Here is a 26,291-nt window from a genome sequence, read left to right on the forward strand (position 1 = left end):
AGGGGCACATTTACAGAGGTCACAAAGATTGGAACTCCTTCAGATTTTACTGCAAAGAGGCATTTACAGGTGGGAGAGAGGTTATTTTTTTAACTTCCTAACACTGCTGCTAATTATTAATATTCTCAGCTCTCGGTGTTGTCGGCTTTAAAGTGATCTCGATTCGGACGTTTCTTCACTTTAGTGTCTAATGTCCACTTGATGTATTTTCTCTTCGGTCTCACAGTAAACAGTTCTGCGTACAGAAATTAAACAGTTTATCAATAAAAAAAAAACAACGTTCAATGCACACTGATCTGTTACTGGAGTTGAAACCAATTTTCTATCGTTAGAGTGTATTGATTGGCAAACAGCTTCTTGTGTGTGTGGGTGGTGTGTGTGGCGGCACATGAGCATGCCTTGTATGTCTGGGTTTGTACACCGACTGTAGATCTGCATTTCCAGAAGGTATTTGATTAGGTGCCGCACAAAGGTTAATGTGGAAAACAAAACCTCTACATGGGGTAGGGGGTAGCATTTTAGCATGGATTGAAGATTGGTGTGTTGGCAGAAAACAGAGAGTATGCATAAATGGGTATTTTTTTTGATTGGCAGAATGTGGTGAGTGGTGTCCTGTGGGGATCTGTACTGGGCCTCAATTTTTTACAATTTATCCCAATAAGCTAGGTGAGGGAAGCAAAGAAATGGTAGCTAAATTTGTAGGCGACGCAAAGATAGGGCGGCACTGTAGCACAATGGTTATCACTTGCTTCACAGCACCAGGGACCCGAGTTTGATTCCCGGCTTGGGTCACTGTCTGTGCGGAGTCTGCACATTCTCCCCGTGTGTGTATGGGTTTCCTCCGGGTGCTCTGGTTTCCTTCCACAATCCAAAGATGTGTGGGTTAGGTGGTTTGGTCACGCTAAATTGCCCTGTAGTGGCCAAAACATAGGTGGGGTTGCTGGTTTACCGGGATAGGGTGGAGGTGTGGGCTTAAGCAGGGTACTCTTTCAGGGGCTGGTGTAGACTCGATGGGCCGAATGGCCTCCTTCTGCACTGTAAATTCTATGATAGGAAAGTATGTTGTGGAGAGAACGTAAGGAAGTTGCAGACACATATAGATAGGTTGAGTGAGTGGGCAAAAATCTGGAAAATGGAGTATACTTTGGGAAAGTGTGAAGTTGTTCATTTTGGCAGGAAGAATGAAAAAAAGTTGAGTATTACTTAAACGGAGAATTAATGTAGAATTATGAGGTGCAGAGGAATCTAGGGCACAGGTAACAAAAAGTCAATGTGCAGGTACAGTTAGAAATTCAGAAAGCTAAAGGAATGCTATCCTTTATGATGAGAGGAATTGAACACAAAAGTAAGAATGTTGTGCTTCAGTTATACAGGGCATTGGTGAGACTGTGTCTTGTGTATTGTGTGCAGCTTTGGTCTACTTATTTGAGGAAGGATGTAAATGCGTTGAAGGCTTACTAGAGCGGGTTGTCTTTTCTAGTAAGTTCATTGCAGTGTTAATGGAAGCCTACTTGTGACAATAAAAAGATTTTAAAAGATAAAAATGCGGTGGAGGTTTACTCAAGCGGGTTATCTTATGAAGATAGGATAGACAGGCTGGGCTTGTTTCCACTGGAGTTAAGAAATGTGAGGGGTGACCTGATTAAAGTATATGAGATCCTGAACGGTCTTGACAAGGTGGATGTGAAAATTATGTTTCCTCTTTTGGGTGAGTCCAGAACTAGGGAGCACTTTTTAAAATTTGTGTTTGTACTTTTAGGGCAGAGATCAGGAGATTATATTTTCTCTCAGAGGGTTGTGCGACTTTGTAACCCTCTGCCTCAGAAGGCATTAGAGATGGGATCATTGGATATATTTAAGACAGAGGTGGATAGATTCCTGTAAGCCAAGGGGATCAAAAGTTATTGACTAGATGGGAATTTTGAACTCATGATCTTATCGAATGGTGAAGCAGGCGTAAACAGCCAAATGGCCTCCTCCCACTCATATGTTTGTATGTTCATATATATCTAGTGTTTGTATATGTACGTGTGCGTATTCATGTATTTAGATTTGTGTCCAACATGTTTGTGTGCATATTAATGTGTTGCGGGGGTCTATTTACATGAGTGGGTTTGTGTATTTAAATGAGTGGGTTTGTGTATTTACATGAGTGGGTGTGTGTATTTATAATGAATGGGTATATGTATTTATCTGAGTGGTTATGTGTATTTAAATTAATGAGTATGTGTATTTACATGTGTGGGTATATGTATTTATGTGAGTTGGTGTGTGTTTATTTATATGAGTGGTTATGTGTATTTAAATTAGTGAGTATGTGTATTTACATGCATTGTGTGTGTATTTATGGAGTTGATGTGTGTATTTATATGAGTGGGTGCGTGTATTTATATGAGTGAGTGTGTGCATTTACATTTGTGGGTGTGTATATTTATTTGAGTGGGTGTGTGTATTTACATAAGTGGGTGTGTACATTTATTTGAGTGGGTGTTTGTATTTATGTGAGTGAGTGTGTCTATTTATGTGAGTGTGTGTGTATTTATGTGAGTGTGTGTGTATTTATGTGAGTGTGTGTTTATTTATATGAGTAGGTGTGTGTATTTATATGAGTGGGTGTGTACATTTATTTGAGTGGGTGTTTGTATTTATGCGAGTGAGTGTGTCTATTTATGTGAGTGTGTGTGTATTTATGTGAGTGTGTGTGTATTTATGTGAGTGTGTGTTTATTTATATGAGTAGGTGTGTGTATTTATATGAGTGGGTGTGTACTAATGTGAGTGGGGATAAAAGATTCCACTGCCTCCATTTCAAAAAAGGTCAAGAGAGTTCACCTTCGCATCCAGGTCAATATTCATCCCTCAACTAATATAAGTAAAATGGATATAAAAGCAAATTACTGCAGATGCTGGAAATCTGAATAAAAACAGAAAATGCTGGAAAAAAACTCACTTGGCCTGGCTGCATCTGTGGCGAGAGAAATTCATCATGTCCATATGTCTCTTCTTCAGAGATAAACAAATGACCTTATAATTGTCTTACTGTTGCTTGTGGGATCATACACACAAATTAGCTGCTGCAGTGATTGTGCTTCAGAACTCTTCATTAGTTGCAAAAGGCTTTGGAATGTCCTGTGGTCTGAAAGGCTTATATGAATGCATTTTTATTTGTATGTCCACTGATCAGTACATGTTTTATATAAAGTAGGTTTTCTGATGATTAAGGGAGTGATTGTGAAGCTTTGCTGTGGTTGCTTTTAATGCAAGGATTATGTTTGTATCTTAAAGACAGACCCACTTCTGAATGCTGATTGCATAAAGTCTCTGCCTTTAAATTATGGTAAGATCTGTTTACTATTTTCCATATAAAATGTCTGATCTGACACTCACTAGGTGACCCGACCGATAGTTACATTTTGATTTAATTCTCCCCAGAACCCAGTTGTGGAGGATCTGGAAGTGATAATGGAGTTTCTGGATGAGCAGCAACATGCGTTCGTGTTTGAGAAAGAGACCAGTTCAGTGACAGGTAAGTGTCAAACACAGAGAAGGCCCAAACGTATGATGTACCATCAATTGGACTCAAGACACGATTAGGATCCAAACTGTGGCTTTAATCAGCTAGTTGTTAGCCCGGTGGTCGACTACAGAGTAAGGCCGATCGCCGGGAACTCTGGGTACTTATACCCCGCCTCAGAGGCGGGGTCTACTGGCCTCTCGACCAATTGGTGAGCAGTCACATGACTAGTCCCAGCCAATCAGACGAGAGGCACATGACCAGCCAGAGACAATGGGAAACCCATGCTCTGCACCAATGGCAGTGCTCACATTCATACCACCACATTCACCCCCTGTGGAGAAAGAAGGCGGGGGGGGGGGGTGTAAGTGGAATAGAGAAAGAGGGGGGTGGAGGGGGGAAGGGGGGTCCGAGGACTGGTGGTATGAGCAGCGAAAATTGAGAAAGGTGGGCTGCCCACTGGCTCGTGGCAAAAAAACAATACTACTACTACTTAAGGTGCAACAGAATAACAACAAAGTCCAAAATGTCCCATGGCCGCATCAGATGGACACGATCAGCCTGTCGGGTGCCCGTGGTGTTCTAGAGGACCGTCGCAGTGGAGCCGGTGACTTCGGGCCGATGGTCGTCCTTGCCTCCGGGAGCGTTGGTCATAGATGTGTCTCCGTACCCCGGGCCGGTGGTGGAGACGCTGTAATCGGGGGAGAGGGGGCATGTGCGCTGGGTCGTGGGGGCGCGGGGGACGCTGGGGGGGAATTGGGGTTGGGGGGGTTGTTGATGTAGGGGGAGAAGGCCGCACGCCGGCGGGTGACAGGTCCCGAAGAGAGACCGTATCGTGCCGACCGTCGGGATACTCCACATATGCATACTGCGGGTTGGCGTGGAGTAACTGGACTCGCTCAACCAACGGGTCGGACATGTGCACCCGCACATGCTTCCGGAGCAAGATGGGCCCGGGGGTGGCCAGCCAGGTCGGGAGAGGGGATCCTGAGGACGGCTTCCTGGGGAAAACAAGAAGACGTTCATGAGGTGTTTGATTAGTGGTAGTACAGAGGAGAGACCGGATTGAATGCAGGGCGTCGGGGATGACTTCTTGCCAACGGGGAATAGGGAGATCTCTGGACCGTAGGGCCAGCAGGATGGTCTTCCAAATGGTGCCATTCTCCCGCTCAACCTGACCATTACCCCGGGGGTTATAACTGGTCGTCCTGCTAGAGGCTATGCCCCTGCTGAGCAGGAATTGACGCAGTTCGTCACTCATAAAGGAGGACCCCCGGTCGCTGTGGATGTACGCGGGGTAACCGAACAGGGAGAAGATGGATAGGAGGGCCTTTATGACGGTTGTTGTGGTCATGTCGGGACAGGGAATGGCGAAAGGGAAGCGGGAGTATTCGTCGATAACACTCAAGAAATATGTGTTACGGCTGTTGGAGGGGAGGGGACCCTTGAAGTCTATACTGAGAGGTTCAAAGGGGCGGGATGCCTTGATCAGATGCGCTCGTTCGGGGCGGTAGAAGTGCGGTTTGCACTCGGCGCACACGTGGCAGTCCCTGGTGACGGTCCTCACTTCCTCAACGGAGTAGGGAAGGTTGCGGGTCTTAATAAAACGGTAAAAACGGGTGACCCCTGGATGACAGAGGTCCGTGTGGAGGGGGCGGAGGCAGTCAATCTGCGCGCTGGCGCAGGTACCGCGGGATACCGCAGATGCACCCATCGGGCATCGGAAGGCTCGTTGAGCTTCCCAGGACGATACAAGATATCGTAGTTGTACGTGGACAACTCGATCCGCCACCGCAAGATCTTGTCGTTCTTGATCTTGCCCCTCTGTGCATTGTCGAACATGAAAGCTACTGACCATTGGTCTGTGAGGAGGGTAAACCTCCTGCCAGCCAGATAGTACCTCCAATATCGCACAGCTTCGACTATGGCCTGTGCCTCCTTTTCCACCGAGGAATGGCGGATTTCGGAAGCATGGAGGGTTCGTGAAAATAAGGCCACGGGTCTGCCCGCTTGGTTCAGGGTAGCCGCCAGAGCTACGTCAGACACGTCGCTCTCGACCTGGAATGGGAGGGACTCATTGATAGCATGCATCGTGGCCTTTGCGATATCCGCTTTGATGCGGCTAAAGGCCTAGCGGGCCTCCATCGACAGGGGAAAGGAGGTGGACTGGATGAGGGGGCGGGCTTTGTCGGCATAGTTGGGGACCCACTGGGCATAATATGAGAAGCCCAGGCAGCGTTTGAGGGATTTGAGGGAGTTGGGGAGGGGGAGTTCCATCAGGGGGCACATGCGTTCGGGATCGGGGCCTATCACTCCGTTACGCACTACGTAGCCAAGGATGGCTAGACGGTCGGTGCTAAACACGCATTTATCCTTATTGTAAGTTAAATTAAGGAGTTTTGCGGTTCGGAGGAATTTTTGGAGGTTGATGTCGTGGTCCTGCTGGTCGTGGCCACAGATGGTGACGTTATCGAGATACGGGAAGGTGGCCCGTAAACCGTACTTGTCGACCATTCGGTCCATCTCCCGTTGGAAGACCGAGACTCCATTTGTGACACCGAATGGAACCCTGAGGGAGTGGTAGAGGCGCCCATCTGCCTCAAACGCGGTGTATTTTCGGTCACTCGCGCGGATGGGGAGCTGGTGGTAGGCGGACTTAAGGTCCACCGTGGAGAAGACTTTATATTTCGCGATCCTGTTAACCAGGTCGTAAATACGGGGGAGAGGATACGCGTCCAGCTGAGTAAACCTGTTGATGGTCTGACTGTAGTCGATGACCATCCGTTTTTTCTCCCCAGTCCGAACTACCAGCACTTGGGCTCGCCAGGGACTGTTGCTGACTTCGATAACTCCTTCCTTTAGGAGCCTCTGGACCTCGGACCCGATGAAGGTCCGGTCCTGGGCACTGTATCGTCTGCTCCTAGTGGCGACAGGTTTACAATCTGGGGTGAGAGTAGCAAACAAGGAAGGGGGGTCCACTTTGAGGGAACGCGAGGCTGCAAACAGTAAGAGGGGCAATAGGGCCGCTGAATTGAAAGGTCAAGCTCTGCAGGTTGCACTGGAAATCCAGGCCCAAGAGTGCCGGAGCACATAGATGGGGGAGAATGAGGAGTTTGAAATTTTTGAAAACCCTCCCCTGGACCGTGAGGTTCGCTATGCAGCACCCGGTGATTTGGACGGAGTGCGAACCCGAGGCCAATTCAATCTTATGCTTAACTGGATGGATGGGGAGCGCGCAGCATCTTACCGTGTCGGGGTGGACGAAACTTTCCGTGCTCCCGGAGTCCAGCAGGCATCTCGTTTTGTGTCCGTTGAGCTGGACCGTTGTCATAGTCTTGGAGAGCGTGCGTGGTCGCAACTGGTCGAGTTTGATGGAAGCAAGTCGTGGTGAGAGTTCCAGATCATCCTCAGTGGCAGAGTAATCGCTTGCTGGGCCTTCCGTGTTGGCCCAAGATGACGACGCCCAGGACCCGCACGTGGAGTTGGGGTCCCAAGATGGCGGTCCCCAGGACCCGCACGTGGAGCCGGGGCCCCAAGATGGCGGCGCCCATGGCCCGCACATGGCATCTGGGACCCAAGATGGCGGCGCCCGTGCGAACCTCGTGGCAGCTGGGGGGCAGTGTCAGCGGCGTCTGCGGGCCGGTCGGGGCAGCCGGGAGCGGGGGTCGGGAGGACCGTGGGCCTGTTGCGGGGGCCGGGTGGTGGGCCGGAGTGGTTGCTGCGCGGCGCTGGGCCCTAGGGGGGCCCGGGGGGGGGGGGGGGGCGATCTGCGGTCGCTGCGCAGAATAGCAGCGACCGACTTGGTCTGGCAGACCACCGCGTAGTGGCCCTTCTTCCCGCAGCTCTTACACAGAGCGGAGCGGGCCGTGCAGCGCAGGTGGTGGTGCTTGGAGAGACCACAAAAATAGCAACGGGGCCCCGCTAGTTTGTCGGAGCGACCCGCAGCGCAGGCTTGTGGGGGGTCGGGGTCCACGGAGGATGGGGGTGGCGCGTGCCATGAAGTCCAGGGGGTTGCTGCGCGGCCGGGGGAGTAAGCGCGGGCATTCAGGTCAGCAACCTCCAGGGAGGTTGCAAGAGTCTGTGCTTCAGCTAGGCTGAGGGTGTTCTTCTCCAGCAATCGTTGGCGGATGGAAGGGGACTGCATGCCAGCAACGTAAGCGTCTCTGATTAAAAGTTCCATGTGCTCAGTCGCCGAAACTTGGAGACACGCGCACGTTCTCCCTAGAGCTGCGAGGGTCTGGTAAAACTCGTCGAGTGACTCACCAGGGAACTGTTGTCTAGTCGTCAGGAGATGCCGTGCGTATACTTCGTTGACCGGCCAGAGAAAGTGTCCTTTGAGAATCTCCATGGCCGCATCATGATCGCTTTCGTCCTCAATCATTGAGTATATCGCTGTGCCCACGCATGAGTGGAGGATATGGAGTTTCTGCTCCTTGGTGGGCTTGCCGGCTGCAGTTGTCAGGTAACTATTAAAACACGCCTGCCAGTGTTTAAAGATTGCAGACGCATTTGAAGCATGTGGGCTGGTGCGGTGGAAGTCAGACTTGATGCGTCGCTCCATGCCAAAATTCTAGCTGATTAAATTGATGTACCATCAATTGGACTCAAGACACGATTAGGATCCGAACTGTGGCTTTAATCAGCTAGTTATTAGCCCGGTGGTCGACTACAGAGTAAGGCCGACCGCCGGGAACTCTGGGTACTTATACAGGCGGGGTCTACTTGCCTCTCGACCAATTGGTGAGCAGTCACATGACTAGTCCCAGCCAATCGGACGAGAGGCACATGACCAGCCAGAGCCAATGGGAAGCCCATGCTCTGCACCAATGGCAGTGCTCACAATCATACCACCACAACCTGCAATTCTCTCTCCTCCACACGGACACACATACATTCACACCCAGACACACACTCACAGAGACACATTCTCTGGGCGGCATGGTGGTACAGTGGATCACACTGTTGTCTCACAGCGCCAGGGACCCAACGTCAATTCCTGCCTTCAGTGACTGTGTGGAGTTTCCACTTTCTCCTTGTGTCTGCGTGGGTTTCCTCCGGATGCTCCGGTTTCCTCTCACAGCCCAAAGATGTGCAGATTAGGTAGATTGGCCACGCTAAATGGCCCCTTAGTGTCCAAAAGGTCACGGGGATGGGTGGGGGCGTGGGTCCAGGTAGGGTGCTCTTTCAGAGGGTTGGTGCAGACTCAATGGGTCGAATGGCCTTCTGCATTGTGGGGATTCTTTGATTCACACTCAGACACACACACACACACGTGACTCCAAACCCCCATTCACTCTGAAATGGGCTAGCAAGCTACTCAGTTGCAATCAGCTGATACAAAGGAATAGAACTGGACAGACCACCGGCATCGATCTAGGCACCGGAAACGATAATAGCAAACCCAGCCCTACCAACCCTGCGTAGTCCTCCTTACTAACATCTGGGGGCTTGTGGCAAAATTGGGAAAGCTGTCTCACATGCTAGCCAAGCAGCATAGTCACACTCATGGAATCATATCTTATAGATAATGGATGGAATTTCCTATCCGGTGATGCTGGAATCACGAATCATGATCCTTAGACAGCACCTTCCAAACCCATGTCCACTACCATCTAGAAGGAAAGGGTAGCAAATACCTCAGAACACCACCACCTGCAAGTTCCCCTCCAAGCCACTCATCATGCTGACTTGGAAATATATTGCCGTTCCTTCATTCTCACTGGGTCAAAATCCTGGAACGCCCTTCCTAATAGCACTGTGGGTGTACCTACACTTCAGAGACTGCAGCGGTTCAAGAAGGCAGCACACCACTACCTTCTCAAAGCAATTAGGGTTGGGCAATAAATGCTGGTCTCGCCAATGATGCCCCCATCTTGTAAATAGGCACACTCACATTTACACTCAGACACACACTCACAGACACATTCAGGCACACTCATAAACACACAAACACATATGTGCACACCTTTTCACATGTCATTACTTTCACACGCAAACACTCAGACATATTGACATTCACACTGTGGTGATATGCATCACTGTAAATACACAAGGGGTTAATGTAAATACACATAGACTAGCTAGACATTGGAGGGAGCACCAGAGACATGACATTCAGACAGTCAACCAATAAGTCAGTAAGATACTCCGGACGGGGAGCGGCAAGAAAACAAAGCCGATTCAGGTGAACCAGAAAGGGCTCCAGACGGGGAGCATCGACAAGCCAAAGCTGATTCAAGTAAGCCGGACATGACTCCTGACGGGGAGCGCCGCAAACTCAGTGACGGCACGCTCAGGAAACAGCAGATGCCACAAAGCACGCTGACACGAGTAACTATATGAAGGACTCGTATTATCCACAGAGTGTGGTCCTTGAGCGCAACAGACACGACAACAAAACCAACCAACACAACAACAACATCAAAGACGATAAGAAGCGTACCAGAGGCAACAACGTCGACAGCAAGTACGGCAAAAACAACAACTATGGAACAATGACTGGTATGACATGGTACAACTCTGCAAATGCGGGACACTGTTACTGCTCAGCTCAGTACAATGACATGCCAAGGCAGGATGACACAGATTGCATATATCGCTACCACAAGCATCGGAAGAAATAAAGACTCCAAATCAGGCAACAAAGTGATGTGACCACCTCTTGGTTCCTTACGCACAGGGACACTGATGGCGTTCACAAGGACATGCCACCATCAACATCACCAACTCACCAACCAAACAAGAAAGACACTCGACCATAATAATTAATGAATTTTGGGCTCATGCATATGATTTGGACTTATTGTTTAATGATCACTGTTATCATAACTTGTACATATCATCACCTATCTACCTAGTTTGTTCAATTTTCTTTAACACTACAGAAAATATGTAACACGAAAAAGGGGGAATGTGGTGATATGCATCACTGTAAATACACAAGGGGTTAATGTAAATACACGTAGACTAGCTAGACACTAGAGGGAGCACCAGAGACATGACACACAGACAGTCAACCAATAGGTCAGTAAGATAGGACATGACCAATGGGCATTCACGATACACACAGAGGTGACACTACCACAGGAGGGCATTACACCAATCCATATAAAAGGATACAGCATACATGATCTTCCTCTTTCCAGTGGAGACTCTCAGTGAGTACACAGGGTTGATTTGAAACATCACACCCACCACCTGGATTGTAGCAGACTGGTTCGTCAGTCTGAGTAGCTATAGCAGGATTAACAGGAGAGTCAAATCCAAGTAGGAGAATTGTTAACAGTTTAATAAATGTGTTAAAGCTATCTCCAAGTCTGAACCTTCCTTTGTCAGAGTGCACATCAAGGAAGCAGCTTATGCTACGTCAAGAGCGTAACAAAACACACTATTTCACGTCCATATACATACACACAACTTCTTATACCTTCTCATTCTCTTTTTTTTAATAGAATTTACAGTGCAGAAGGAGGCCATTCGGCCCATCAAGTCTGCACTGGCTCTTGGAAAGAGCACCCTACCCAAGGTCAACACCTCCACCCTATCCCCATAACCCAGTAACCCCACCCAACACTAAGGGCAATTTTGGACACTAAGGGCAATTTATCATGGCCAATCCACCTAACCTGCACACCTTTGGACTGTGGGAGGAAACCGGACCCTGGAGCTGTGAAGCAATTGTGCTATCTACAATGCTACCGTGCTGCCCATATTCACATATATCTGAATGGGAAAAGAAGCAGTTCAGTCACATGATGCTGCTGTAATTATATGTTGCCAGTGGAAAGTCCCTTCATTTATTTGCTGATGTGTGATATTTGACACGTGCAGTAAATGCATGGATTAATGGCACTTTCTATTTGAAAGTCAAGCGAGTGACATTTTCAGTGACAAACACTTCCCCCACCAATTACACTGAGCTCACAAGAAATGAGAATTTATACCAGCATTGGGAAAAATGTGTAGGGCACGATTCTCCGCACCCGCGGAAAATCGCGAAGTTGACCGTGAAAACGGCTGAATTTTGCGCCACCCTGCCAGCGTGGTGCGCCAGGCCTGGCGTGAGGTGGCTGCTGCCGTCAGTGCTGTGGGGCAGAGCCCTCGCTCTGCTGACCAATGTCTGAAGAAGATGCACGACCTCACCAGGGCTGCCGGGGTAAGTGCCAAGAGGGTGCCCCCGGGTCACAACCATCCCTCCCCCCCCTTTACTTAATCACCCACCTTCCCCACTGGCACGGGGGGTGGAGGGGGATTGGGGCAGAGTGAGTTGAGGGTGGTTCACAAAGTTGTCACAGACCCAGCGCTCTGGCCCTCGTGGAGAGATGCAATGGTCTTATTACAACTTGACCCCCAAACTGTGCCAGTATCTGAACGGACTGCTGATACCTGCCATATTGTAATGAGCTACCTATGCTCCCTCCCCCAACAGGACAAGACCGCTCACAACACCCGTGAGCAGAACAAGACTGGAGGGGGTTCGCCCATCCTGCGGCCCCTCACCACGTTTGAGCAGAGGGCACTGGACCTTGTTGGGGGATCTGCCACCCGGGAGATCGCGCAATGCGAGGTTGGCGGAGCTGCAACAAGTAAGACAACCCTGCATGACAAACACCCCCCCCCCTCCCCCATCCTCTGTCCCTTCACACACCCTGCCCACTGGGATACCTCCCCCATCCTCTGTCCCTTCACACACCCTGCCCACTGGGATACCTCCCCCATCCTCTGTCCCTTCACACTCTGCTCACTGGGACACCTCCCCCATCCTCTGTCCCTTCACACTCCCTGCCCACTGGGACACCTCCCCCATCCTCTGTCCCTTCACACTCTGCTCACTGGGACACCTCCCCCATCCTCTGTCCCTTCACACTCCCTGCCCACTGGGACACCTCCCCCATCCTCTGTCCCTTCACACACCCTGCCCACTGGGACACCTCCCCCATCCTTTGTCCCTTCACACTCTGCTCACTGGGACACCTCCCCCATCCTCTGTCCCTTCACACACCCTGCCCACTGGGACACCTCCCCCATCCTCTGTCCCTTCACACACCCTGCCCACTGGGACACCTCCCCCATCCTCTGTCCCTTCACACACCCTGCCCACTGGGACACCTCCCCCATCCTCTGTCCCTTCACACCCTTCCCACTGGGACCGTCCAGCGCCCGGCCGAGCGAATCTAAATTCCTAGGACGTGATGCTGAACGACCAGGGCTGTCTGCCTCCAGGCGGACACAGGCATCTGCCCCCACCTCACCCGGGGCCGCACGACAGAGGGTGCCCGGTCAGCAAGGAGACCCATCCTCTCCAACCGAATCTGTGGAGCAGGACGCCCAGAGGGCGGCGACACAGCCAGAGAGAGAAATGGCCTGCGAACGCCCTGCGGCCTCTCAGCGGGCCGATGACATAGAGGAGGCGTCAACCCAAGACGACCTCGAGCTTGCGGCACAGCTATCTCCCACACCATCCACCATCCCAGAGACACTCACCCCGGTTGGCCTATTTAGTGATGAGGCTCCTGGGTCACAGTCTGGTTGGCACATCACAGCTGAGCAAGTACAGCAGGTGGAGGTCGGAGCAGCCGAGGGCCCGGACTAGCGGAGGCCAGGCCAGGCCCAGCATGCAGCTGGCTCCCAGACGTTTTCCGATTTCCTGGACTTTCTCAACCCACCCGCACAGCCGATGCATCAAGAAACCCAGGGAAACAATGACAGGATGAGGGCTGTCTTCCAGACTCTGTAGACGCTGTTAGAGGAGTTGAACAGCGTCCATGAGCAGGGAGTAGTGCCGCTCATGGCAGAAACCCAGGCCGACACTGCACGGGTGGCATCCGCGGTGGAGGCAATGGGTCAGGTTATGCAAGGCGTTGGGCTTAATGTGCACGCGTCATCCTCGGCCCTGGACAGGGTTGCCCTCTCACAGGCAGCAATGCGCCAGAGTCAAAACAACATTACCGGCGCGCTGCAGGCCTTGGCCGAGTCTCAGCAGGTCATGGCCCAGTCGCAGCACGCCATGGCACAGTCCCAGCAGTCAGTCGCGGTGAACATCAACCGCCTGACACATGTGCTGGATGGTGTCGTGCACTCACAGGTTGAGATCGCACAGTACCTGGCGGGAATGTCTAACTCCTTGGACTCCGTCTCTGCAAACCTTCGGATCCTGGTGGATACCGTTGCAGGCCTCCAGGACTGGCAGCGCCAGGTGTCATCTCTCGCACTTCTGTCCCAAAGTGAGGCCCGGGGGCCACCGGGCTCCCCGAGGGAGGAGGAGGTTTCGGGGCCCGTCCCATCAACTCCGTCATGGGATGTCCCGGAATTGTCGGCCTCCCCCCGTCCCATCCATGGTGCATCGGGTGGGCAGCAGGCAGAGCAGCCTGGCCCATCAAGGCCGGATCGCCCCAGGAAACGCTTGCCGAAGGAGAAACTAGTCGAAGGGGGCGATTCGCAGCAGTCCTCCTCCACTCCTGCTGTATCATCTGGGGTATCACTTAGACGTAGTGGTAGGGCCCGTAAGGCAACAAAGAGAGACACTTAGTAAGTTGGCACGGGTGAAGGGCACAGTTTAGTTGTCGGGGCTAGGGCACCTGTAAATGTTTGTTCACATTAAACGCACTGTTCCACCTTACTTGTAATACCGTGTGATTGTTCCACAGCCACAGGAATCGTGATGGTGACCGAGTGTCGCTGGGGTTGACGAGCGGTGAAACTTCGGTGCCGGGTGTGCAGTCCCTTCCCCACCACCCCCTCCCACAGCTAGCTCACGCGGGCATGTGATAGAGTGTCCGTGACGATCTCAGCGGCCACCAAGGTGGATGGTTCAGCTATTGCCATGGGTCAGACTCTCTCTAACGATTCTGAGCTCACAGCTCTTCGCAGAGCGGGCTGTCATCATTCCACATGGCACTGATCACACCCGCTGACACAGCCATCGATGTTGTACCATACCGTCTGGACCCAGTGGTAAGGGTGATGTCAAAGTGGAGCAGTGTACACTGAGAGGGGGTGGGGGGGGGGAGGGGGGGGGGGGTGGTGGCAGTTGTGTGTTGACCCTCTGCACGACTAGCGATGCAAGTGGTGGTTTGGTGTTCAGCGGGGACGTTGCATACGACGCATGAACCGTGCTGCCACCAAGGCATCGCATGCCCGCCGTCCTCGCCGGGTCAGTCGTGCCGCCTCCTGGACATCACCAGCACCTGGGTCGTGTCTGCGTGCTGCGCCCGCCACTCTGCCAGCCTCCTCCACGTCCTCCTCCTCCTCTGTGCTGGCACCACTGCCACTGGCTTCTCCCTCCGCCTCCTGCAGCAGGTCATCTCCCCTCTGCATCGTGATGTTGTGCAGCGCACAGCAGACAACAACAATGCGAGCGACCCTGTCGGGCTGGTACTGCAGGGCCCCTCCGGAGCGGTCCAGGCACCTGAATCTCATCTTCAGGAGGCCAAGGCAGCGCTCCACCACACCCCTGGTTGCTGCATGGGCCTCGTTGTATCGTGTTTCCACATTGGTCTGAGGCCTCCGTATAGGCGTCATCAGCCAAGACCTCAGCGGATAACCCCTGTCGCCTAGCAACCAGCTCCTCAGCCGGGGGGGGACGCCCCTCAAACATCGCAGGGATGTACGACTGCGCCAGTATGTAGGAGTCATGCACACTCCCTGGGAACCTTGCAGAGACGTTCATGATCCTCATGTGGGTCATATTCATGGAGTATGTCCCCTTCCTGTTTGAGAACACCTCCCTGTCCCCTGCAGGCGAGCGCATGGGGACGTGAACACAATCGATTGGCCCCTGCACCATCGGTATCCCGGCCACGCTGGCAAATCCACGAGCTCGTGAGTCTTGAGTTGCTCGGTCCTCGGGAAAGGTGATGTAGCGATCGGCGATGGCAAAGAGGGCGTCGGTCACATCCCGGATACACCTGTGGACCGATGACTGGGAGATCCCGGAGAGGTCCCCGCTCGGAGACTGGAAGGAGCCGGTTGCATAGAAGTTAAGAGCGACCGTCACCTTGATGGCAACCTGGATCGCGTGTCCTCCCCCGTTCCACGTGGGGCGAGGTGCGCCACGAGGTGACAGATATGTATCACCGTCCGCCTACGCAGCCGGTGTCTCCTCCTGCAGGTGATGTCTGTCATTGTGAGGAAAGAGATCCGGGCACGGTACACCCTCGGCCTTGGTCGTCGCCTCTGGTGCCGTGGCTGCACCCTCGCTCTCTCCTCCTCCCCCTCCTCCTCCTCCCCCCCATGCTGCTCGACGACTGGCAACTCCTCGGCCCTTCCCTCTGCTGCTGCAGCTGGCCCTGCATCCACTGCGGGTTGTGGCTGTGGATGCTGCTCCATCTCCAAATGCAGTGCAGCGGCCCCAACCACTGCGCTGAACATAGCCGTTCTGTTCACAAACATTGTGCTAACCTACAGAAGGGTGGTGGGGGGCAGAGAAACGGGACATGTTAGACGGAGGTTAGTCGACACCTCGGCAGCCGCCTGCCACGGGATACCTATGTGTCCAGGTGGCATGGTCGCGCTGCTGACACGCGGGCAGCCTAACCCCAGGTCACTTTCTGCATCCAACGGGCAGTTAACTACGTCCTCTTCACCGGTGCGTCAGTGGCCTGTGGCCATAAGCCACAGGGGAACCAGCGGCCGTGTACTCGTGACCGGCACACCATGGCATGGTGGCAGACATTTTGTAACCGGGCTTGGACGAGTCACTCGCTCACTCTCTCCCTACCCCCCCCCACTCCCACTCCCCCCCCCCGTCTCATCCCCCCCACTCCCACTCCCCCCTCCGTCTCATCCACTCCCCCCTCCGTCTCCCACACTCCCACCCTCAGTCTCCCCCACTCCCCCCTCCGTCTCCCCCACTCCCCCCTCCATCTCCCACACTCCCCCCTCCATCTCCCCCACTCCCCCCTCCATCTCCCCCACTCCCCCTCCATCTCCCCCACTCCCCCTCCATCTCCCCCACTCCCCCCTCCATCTCCCCCACTCCCCCCTCCATCTCCACCACTCCCCCCTCAGTCTCCCCCACTCCCCCCGCTCTGGACCCCCCTCCCGTTCTCGGGGATGCCTGTGGCCAGACTCCAGCAGTTCGCTGAGCGGTGCGCTGAGCGGTGCGCTCACCTCCTCGAAGCTCTCGTCAGCCAGCACGACTGGTTGACGAACTTGAAAAGCAGGTGTGTTGGCCGGCGTGAAAACAGTGCGTAATGACGTCAGGACTTTGGCCCATCCGGGCTGGAGAATAGCGGGGGGCCAATAAGTAGCGATTCTGGTCGTGTCGGGGGCGCGTTCGAGGCCTTTGCCGGGAATCCCGACGTGTAGTTTGTGCGGGGTTCGGAGAATAGCGGGAGGGCGTCGGACCAGCGTCGCCGTGAAAATTTGCGCGGCCCGCTATTCTCCGAACCGGCGTGTGTGCGGAGAATCGCGCCCTGTAATGTTTTGTCACAAATGAATCCACAAATTCTCCATGCTGGTTTGTAAAGAGTGAGATCTTGTGATGCAGTGTCGCTACCTCTGAGCAAGAGGCTCCAGGTTCAAGTCCCACCCCAGCATTTCACGACTGAGGAAGGTGTGTTCATAATGTGGCAGAACACACCTGCAAATCCTCCCAATAAACCTGATGACAGGTGGTAAGGGGAGGAGAGTTTCTTGGTCAACCACACTGGAGAAGGCAATGGTAAACCACCACAATACATTGCCCGGCATAATCATGAACCAACCTAATAGAAGTCTCTGGTCACCAATTGCTTCTTAAGGCATGGTGCCTGGAGGAGAGGATATGAAAAGATTTCAAGCTAGATTGCTTTCTTCCCAATATCTATATGTTCAAAATATTTAATTTATGTCGCTAATTCTTTCTGCATCTTTTAGGAGCCTGTGCTTTTGGAGTCCCCCTAGAAAATTGGCAGCCCAGCTCTGACATGAACAGGAACCTCACGTATCAGGAAATCCACTTGCCATCGCAGTGTTACACCTTCAATCCGGTAAGAGACTTGATAACAAAGATGGTTCTTCAGCTTACGTGTATGAGAGGAAATGTAGACAGGGTGGGGTGAATAGAAAGAGAGAAAGTGAGACATAAGTGAAAGAGGGAAAAACCTGTATTTCTGTAGCATCTTTGATGACCTCAAGTCATCTCATTGCAGCCAATGAAATATTTGTTTGAAGTGTAGTCACTATTGTAATGTAGGAAAATTGGCGGCCAATTTGGGCATAGCAAGCTCCCACAAACTGTAACGTGATGATAACCAGATAATTTGTTTATTAGGAACATAGGAGCCATTCAGCCCAACTCCACCATTTAATATGATCTAATCAGACACCAATGCCTTTTAACCCACACTATCCCCATAACCCTTTATGTTACTGTTAATCAGAAATCTCTCAATCTCTACTTTCAACATGCTCAATGACTGAGCCTCCACAGTGTGGTGAGCCACGTATGGCTACGTAAGGCTGTTGTATATATGTTCACTATTGCTCTGCCGTTCTATTACTATCATTATCTCCACTGTTGTATATACTTACTGTTATTGCTGTTCTGTTATTGGTTGTTGCTGTTGTACTGTTGGAATGTTGTTATTGGTGCTGCTGTTGGCTCCGCCTGTGGCTCCGCCCCTCTGAGGAAGTATAAAGCCCGTCGATCTGGGGCAGTCTTGCAGTGCAGGAGGAGCTATAGGTTGGCACACTGTTAGTCTATTAAAACATCAGTTCACTACTACTCAGTGCCTCGACTGAATTGATATTCATCAATTCAATAGACTAAAAGTTTTTTTGATAATGGATACTGCCCTCAAACCTGAACGTCTCAAACTGGACCCGCAGGCCGCTGAAGCGTCGGCTATCTTTGAGCATTGGCTCAGTTGCTTAGAGGCTTACCTCGACTCCTCGACTGCTGTGGTTCCCCGGCACTCAAACAGCATCTCCTCAACGCCCGGGTGTGCCACCGGATCTTCCAGTTAATCAGGGACGGTGGCTGTAGATGTACTCAAGGGACAGTTTGTGAGGCCGGTCAATGTGGTCCTCGCTCGACAACTCCTGACCACGCGGCGTCAGCGCCAGGGTGAGTCAGTCGCAGAATATCTTTGTGAATTGAGGGTACTCGCCTGCAGTTGTAACTGCCGGGCGGTCTCTGCATCGGAGCATTCGGAGATAATGATTGGGGACACTTATGTGGCTGGAGTCCGGTCTATATCCGGCAGCGCCTCCTCGAAAAAGGGGCTCTCGACCTCGAGGCGACAGTGAAGCTGGCTACCCCATTAGAAGTGGCTTTCCAGAGCCTCGAGGCCTTCCCGTCCGACCACGCGGCATCCTCGGGGATGTCAGAGGCGAAGCCATCACCCGACCCAGGCGTACCTCACTCCTGCGCCGCCCGGCTGCCGGCCAGCTCCGGAGGACCTTGCTGTTATTTCTGCGGCCAGGGCCAGCATCCCCGGCAGCGCTGCCCGGCACGCAGCGCTGTGGGCAGGGCCAGCATCCCCGGCAGTGCTGCCCGGCACGCAGCGCTGTGGGCAGGGCCAGCATCCCCGGCAGCGCTGCCCGGCACGCAGCGCTGTGGGCAGGGCCAGCATTCCCGGCAGTGCTGCCCGGCACGCAGCGCTGTGGGCAGGGCCAGCATTCCCGGCAGTGCTGCCCAGAACGCAGCGATGTGTGTAATGAGTGCGGCAAGAAAGGTCATTTTGCGAAGGTATGTCTGAGCCGCTCATAAGCCCCAAAATCAAAAGCCTGCAGGGCCGGCCTGAGGCTCAGACCTCGCAATGTGGCATCGTACCTGCCAGGACAGCCCCCTTCTGACGCGTCATCCACCACGTGTGACTCGTGGGGGCCGCCATCTTGGCCGACATCGTTGACGCCGCCATGTTGTGATCACGCTGCTGCCACAGATAGTTCTCCGCATTACCTCAGCTCGGTCCAACTCGATCAGTCCCGGCCTTACCATCTGCAAAATTCTATGATGGCCGTCAAACTCAATGGGCAGGAGGCGTCCTGTCTCTTCGACTCCGGGAGCACAGATAGCTTCGCCCCGTTAGGAGCGTAAGGTGCTGCTCCCTCCGGGTCCTCCCCGTCTCGCAGACTATATCCCTTGCCTCCGGTTCGCACTCCATGCAGATCCGGGGATATTGCGTCACAAACCTGTCAATACAAGGCGTGGAGTACACTAACTTTAAGCTCTACATCCTTCCTCATCTCTACGCTCCCCTCCTGCTCGGTTTAGATTTCCAATGCAACCTCAGAAGCCTAACTCTAAAATTCGAGGGACCCCTACCCCCTCTCACGATCTGCAACCTCCCGACCCTGAAGGTCGCCCCTCCCTCGCTCTGTGCTAACCTCACCCCAGACCGTAAGCCCGTCGCCACCCGGAGCAGACGGTACAGTACTCAGGACAGGGCCTTCATCAAGTCAGAGGTTCAGCGGCTCCTGGAGGAAGAGATCTTCGAGGCTAGTAACAGCCCCTGGAGAGCGCAAATGGTGGTCGTCAGGACCGGGGAGAAGAACTGGATGGCAGTCGACCAAAGTCAGACGATCAACCGGTACATGCAGCTCGATGCGTACCCCCTCCCGCACATATCTGACATGGTCAATCAGATTGCGCAGTATCGAGTCTTCTCTACGGTAGACTTGAAGTCCGCGTATCACCAACTCCCTATCCGGCCGGAAGACCGCCAGTACACTGCCTTCGAGGCACATGGCCGCCTCTTCCATTTCCTCCGGGACCTCTTTGGCATCACCAACAGGGTTTCGGTCTTCCAACAAATGATGGACCGAATGGTGGACCAGAACATGCTGCGGGCCACGTTCCCATATTGGGATAATGTCACCATCTGTGGCCATGACCTGCAGGACCATGATGCGAATCTAGACAAATTCCTTCACACCGCCCGACTCCTTAATTTAACCGACAATAAGGAGAAATGCGTTTTCCACACAACCCGGCTAGCCATCCTCGGCTATGTCGTGGAAAACGGTATCCTAGGGCCTGACCCCGACCGCATCCGCTCCCTTCTCCAGCTCCCCCTTCCCCACTGCCACAAGGCCCTGAAACGATGCCTGGGGTTTTTCTCGTATTATGCCCAGTGGGTCCCCAACTACGCGGACAAGGCCCGCTCACTCATTAAGTCCATAGTTTTTCCCCTGACGGCTGAGGCCCGCTTGGCTTTCAACCGCATCAGAGCCGACATTGTCAAAGCCACGATGCATGCTGTGGATGAATCCCTTCCATTCCAGGTGGAGAGCGATGTGTCTGACTTTGCCCTGGATGCTACCCTCAATCAGGCAGGAAGGCGTGTCGCCAATTTTTTCCCGTACCCTCCATGCCTCCAAGATTCGACACTCCTCTGTGGAGAAGGAGGCATAAGCCATTGTGGAAGCTGTGCGACACTGGAGGCATTACCTGGCCGGTAGGAGATTCACTCTCCTCACAGACCAATGGTCAGTTGCCTTCATGTTTAATAACACACAGTGGGGCAAGATTAAGAACAAGATTTTGCGGTGGGGAACCGAGCTCTCCACCTATAACGATGACATTGTGTATCGCCCTGGGAAGCTCAATGAGCCCCCAGACGCCCTGTCCCGCGGTATATGCGCCAGCGCACAAACAGACCGGTTACGGGCCATCCACGATGACCTCTGTCACCCGGGGGTCACCTGGCTTTTTCACTTCGTCAAGGCCCGCAACCTGCCCTCCTCCACTGAGGATGTCAGGGCTGTGACCAGGGATTGCCAAATCTGTGCAAAGTGCAAGCCGCACTTCTATCGGACGGATAAGGCTCACCTGGTGAAGGACTCCTGCCCTTTTGAACGCCTCAGCATGGATTTCAAAGGGCCACTCCCCTCCACTGACCGTAATGTGTACTTTCTCAACATTGTTGATGAGTACTCCCGCTTCCCGTTTGCAATCCTTTGTCCTGATATGTCCTCTGCCACTGTCATCAAGGCCCTGCGCAGCATTTTCAACCTGTTTGGTTTCCCCGCCTATATACATAGTGATCGGGGCTCCTCTTTTATGAGTGATGAGCTGCGTCAGTACCTGCTCAGTAAGGGCATTGCCTCGAGCAGGACTACCAGCTACAACCCCCGGGGTAACGGGCAGGTGGAGAGGGAGAATGCTACCGTCTGGAAGGCCGTCCTTCTGGCCCTACGGTCTAGAAGTCTCCCAGTCTCCCGCTGGTAGGAGGTCCTCCCTGACGCGTCCCACTCTATCCGGTCGCTTCTGTGTACTGCCACAAACGAGACCCCTCACAACCGTCTATTTGTCTTTCCCAGGACGTCGATCTCCGGGTTCTCGCTCCCGTCCTGGTTAACGAAACCTGGGCCTGTCCTCCTATGGAAACTTGCAAGGAGCCATCAGGCCGATCCCCTGGTCGAGCGGGTTCAGCTTCTCCATGCGAACCCTCAGTATGCGTATGTGGCACACCGCGATGGACGACAGGACACAGTCTCCCTCCAGGACCTGGCTCCCGCGGGTACCCCATGCCCATTATCATCGTGCCCCTCCCAGCCACCTCCCCACTCACCTCCCAACCCACACCTTCACCAACATCTCCCACAGGGTCCTTTAACCCTGCCTCTGCGATGTCACCCTATCCGGGACCCTGTTGTGCGGACGATGTGCTCCCGGAGCCGAAGGTCTCGACGCCAGTGTCCACGCATCATCCGGAGCTGAGGCGTTCGCAGTGAACAATTCATCCTCCTGTGAGACTGAACTTGTGAGTCCACTTCACCTCTGCCAGACTTTTTTCTTAATGGGGGGGTGAATGTGGTGAGCCACGTATGGCTATGTAAGGCTGTTGTATATATGTTCACTATTGTTCTACTGTTCTATTACAATCATTATCTCCACTGTTGTATATACTTACTGTTATTTCTGTTCTGTTATTGGTTGTTGCTGTTGTACTGTTGGAATGTTGTTATTGGTGCTGTTGTTGGCTCCGCCTGTGGCTCTGCCCCTCTGCGGAGGTATAAAGCCCATCGATGTGGGGCAGTCTTGCAGTGCAGGAGGAGCTACAGGTTGGCACACTGTTAGTCTATTAAAGCATCGGTTCACTACTACTCAGCGTTTCGACCGAATTGATGTCCGTCACACAGCCCTCTGGGATAAAGATTTCCAAATATTCACAACCCTCTGTGTAAAGAAATTTCTCCTCATCTCAGTCCTAAGTGGCTTTCCTCTTCCTTTGAAATTGCGCCTCCTGGCTCTAGACTCCCCAACCAGGGGAAACATTTACCTGCATCAACCCTGTTTCAATGACATCACCTCTCATCCTTCAAAACTCTAGTGGTTAGCAAGATCTGGGTCGGGATTCTCTCAGCCCATGTCAGGCTGCAGAATCGCCGGGCCGGGCACGAGTCGCGCGACGCCGCCCCGCTGCCGGTTCGCCAATTCTCCGACGAGTGTGGAATCGGCACCAGGCGCCGGTCGGGGGCCGCTCTCCATGCCCCCCCCCCCCACCCCCCCCGGTGATTCTCTGCCCGGGATGGGCTGAGCGACCGCATCCATCCAGGGGCGGCCTGGTGGGGGAGAGGGGGCGTCCGTCCCCGGGGAGGGGGGGGAGGGGCGGGGGGGGGGGGGGGGCCTCCACTTTGGCCTGGCCCACGATCGGGGCCTACCAATCGGCGGGCCAGCCTCTCAGGCTGGGGGCCTCTTTTGCTCCATGCCGACCCCTGCAGCCCTACGCCATGGAGCCTACCAATCGGCGGGCCAGCGCGGAGAAGGGAGCCACCGCGCATGTGTGTAATCGTGACGGTCACACTGCACATGTGCGTATTGGCGCCGGCTGCAATGCGCATGCGCAGACCCGTGGCGTACATCTGACGCTGGTATCGACAGCTGGAGCAGTGTGGGTCGCTCCAGTGCCGTGCTGGCCCCTGTAGGGGTTGGAATCGCTACTCCTGGGAGCATGTTGACGCTGTCGTGAAATGTGACGGCGTTTACGACGGCATCAACACTTAGCCTCAGGATCAGAGCATCCTGCCCCAGTTTCAATTCCAACCTCTGACTGTCTGGTGTCACCTCCAGGTGACTGTCTGGAGTTTTAACTTTCTCCCCATGTCTGTGTAGATTTCCTCCGGGTTCTCCAGGTTCTGCCACAGTCAAGATGTGCAGAATTAGCCATGCTAAATTGCCCCTAAATGTCTAAAAATTGGGTGTGGTTACAGGGATAGGGCAGGAGATTGGGTTTAGGTAGGGTGCTCTTTCGAAGGATTGTGCAGACTCGATTGGCCGAATGGCTTCCTTCTGCACTGTAGGAATTCTAGAAAATAGAAACCCAGTTTCCCCAAACTCCCTTTATAAGACAGTCCCGTCATCCCCAGTACAAGCCTGGTGAACCTTTGTTGTGCTCGCTCTCCATGGCAATAATATATTATCTGAGGTAAGGGAACCAAAACTGCATACAGTACTCCAGGTGGGGTCTAACCATGAGTCTGTATAATTGAAGCAAGACTGCGTCCAATTACTTGCTGCACCTGCACGTTAGCCTTAAGTGACTTACGGACAAGGACACCTAGGTCCCTTTGTACATCTACCCTTTATAATTTCTTACCCTGGGGGATGAAGTTGACGGGTAAATATTAGCCAGGACACTGGTGAGAACCACTTTGAAATGGTAACCTTTAGACCATTTCCTGTGAAGGGTAGAGTACTATAGTATAAGACTTCATCCAAAAAGACAACACCTCTGACAGTGCACCACTCCCTCAGTACTGCCCTGAAGTGTCAAATTTGATTGTATGTTTGAGTCCTTGGAGTGAGGGTTTGAAGCCACAACTTTCTTACTCAGGGGCAAGAGCATTACCCACTGAGCCAAGACTGGCATTACAACAGTGAGTTTCGCTTAAACAAAAAGTACCTTATTGGATGTGAAACACTTTAAGACATCCATCCTATGATCTAGCTAAAGTTTGAATCTCTCTTGGATGAAATGCTTGATGAGATTATACTCTGTTAATTCCATGTTAGGTGAAGTAGTGGTTAAATTACTATTATTACCTATTGTTATTCCAGTGCGGACATTCGATCAGTGCTGACTGTGTGTACTATCCCTGTTACTCTCCGCTGCCAGACTTCAGTCCCACTTTGCCTCCAGACTACATGATCAGAGGTTTCAACAGTGACAAGAGTAAGAATTTATCTATCAAAAACACAACTCCGGCATTACCACATGGCTGGAAATGTCCATGAAACCCTAAATTCAACTTTGCTTTCTCTGTATTTGTGTTTTGCAGGGAAGCGGAAGGTGAGGCTTTTCCAGTTTCTCTTTGAGATGTTGGAAGATCCAGCAATGAGGCACTGCATCTGGTGGATTCAACCATCTCGAGGCCTCTTCCAGTTCTCTTCCCAAAATAAGGAAAAACTGGCCGAGATCTGGGGCAGAAGGAAAGGCAACAGGAAGCAAATGACTTACCAGAAGATGGCTCGAGCATTGAGGAATTATTCCCGCACTGGTGAGATCACCAAGGTGAAACGGAAGCTCACTTACCAGTTCAACCAGCAGGTCATCAACAGGTTACAGGGAGGCAGCAGGAGATCCTTCAATTAATTACTCCTTGACCAACTGAGCTCTTTTGTGAGGGGCTCACTTATCTCAGGGAGTCAGTGCACCCAATAGCCTTCCAACTTACACTGCCACTTTTCCAATGTTGAAAGGCGTTATATAAATGCAACTTCTGCTCCAGGTGTAAAATCCCCCGGGATCTTTGCGCTCTTCCAATTCTGACCTCTTGTGCATGTTAATTGCTCCACCAATGCAGCCGTGCCTTTAGCTGTCTGGGGTTGTAAGCTGCAGAATTCCCTCCCTTAAGTGCTCCACCTTTCTCTGTCCCCCCCCCCCCCCCACCCCCCCACCCTCCCTCCCTCTCTCTCTCTCTCTCATCCTTTAAGACTCTCCTTAATACCTACAGCTTTTGGTTGCTTGTCCTAATGTCTCTTTATGCGGCTCCGTTGTCCAATAGCATTCCTGGAAAGTATCTTGGCATGCTTTACTATGTTGAAGATGTTTAAAAAGAACAACAGCAACTTGTATCTATAAAGATTATCAAATGCTTTAATTCAGTGCATATGGAAACCTATTTCCTTTGATGGTGAGAGAGAACTCAACAAAAGTTGGAAGAAATTGTTTCACATGAAGGATAGCTGAGCGTGGAATGCTCTGTCACAGCATGAGAATAATGTAAAATTGGATAAGTCTTTGAAGCATAAGAAGGTAAACAGCTAAGGAACTTGAAAAGGGAAGTAGGATTGAGTGCTGCACTGTTAGTTGGGCTGTGTATTGGATATGGCATTAAATATCTCTTTCATCTCAGGTGGGTGTAAAAGATCCACAGCAAAGGGGAGTAGTGTTGTGGTAAACACGATAGCATTGTGGATAGCACAATCGCTTCACAGCTCCAGGGTCCCAGGTTCGATTCCGGCTTGGATCACTGTCTGTGCGGAGTCTACACATCCTCCCCTTGTGTGCGTGGGTTTCCTCCGGGTGCTCCGGCTTCCTCCCACAGTCCAAAGATGTGCAGGTTAGGTGGATTGGCCATGCTAAATTGCCCTTAGAGTCCAAAATTGCCCTTAGCGTTGGGTGGGGTTATGGGGATAGGGTGGAGTTGTTGACCTTGGGTAGGGTGCTCTTTCCAAGAGCCGGTGCAGACTCGATGGGCTGAATGGCCTCCTTCTGCACTGTAAATTCTATGAATAATGTCACTGTACTTGTAATCCAGAGGCCCAGGTCAATGCTCTGAGGACACGGGTTCAAATCCCACCACAGCAGCTGGTACAATTTAAATTCAATTATTAAAATTTGGAA

General features: G+C 52.5%; 1 protein-coding gene across 1 annotated transcript; it reads left to right on the plus strand.

Moving 5' to 3' along the window:
• On the plus strand, positions 1-25,138 carry LOC119955171 (transcription factor Spi-C-like). The gene is made up of 5 exons (XM_038781145.1): positions 1-69; positions 3,432-3,525; positions 17,371-17,483; positions 24,503-24,617; positions 24,724-25,138. Exons 2-5 carry the CDS (start codon positions 3,462-3,464, stop codon positions 25,035-25,037), a joined length of 606 nt encoding a protein of 201 aa, XP_038637073.1. The 5' UTR covers positions 1-69; positions 3,432-3,461; the 3' UTR covers positions 25,038-25,138.
• The last annotated feature ends 1,153 nt before the right edge of the window (positions 25,139-26,291 follow it).

Source organism: Scyliorhinus canicula, chromosome 20 (assembly GCF_902713615.1).
Source record: "Scyliorhinus canicula chromosome 20, sScyCan1.1, whole genome shotgun sequence".
Lineage (NCBI taxonomy): Eukaryota > Metazoa > Chordata > Chondrichthyes > Carcharhiniformes > Scyliorhinidae > Scyliorhinus > Scyliorhinus canicula.

Excerpts from the sequence above, each read along its gene's own strand:
- LOC119955171 (XM_038781145.1), top strand. The coding sequence starts at position 3,462 with ATGGAGTTTCTGGATGAGCAGCAACATGCGTTCGTGTTTGAGAAAGAG. Across the intron at positions 3,526-17,370 it reads AGAGACCAGTTCAGTGACAG|GAGCCTGTGCTTTTGGAGTC; the intron begins GTAAGTGTCAAA and ends TGCATCTTTTAG. Across the intron at positions 24,618-24,723 it reads AGGTTTCAACAGTGACAAGA|GGAAGCGGAAGGTGAGGCTT; the intron begins GTAAGAATTTAT and ends TGTGTTTTGCAG.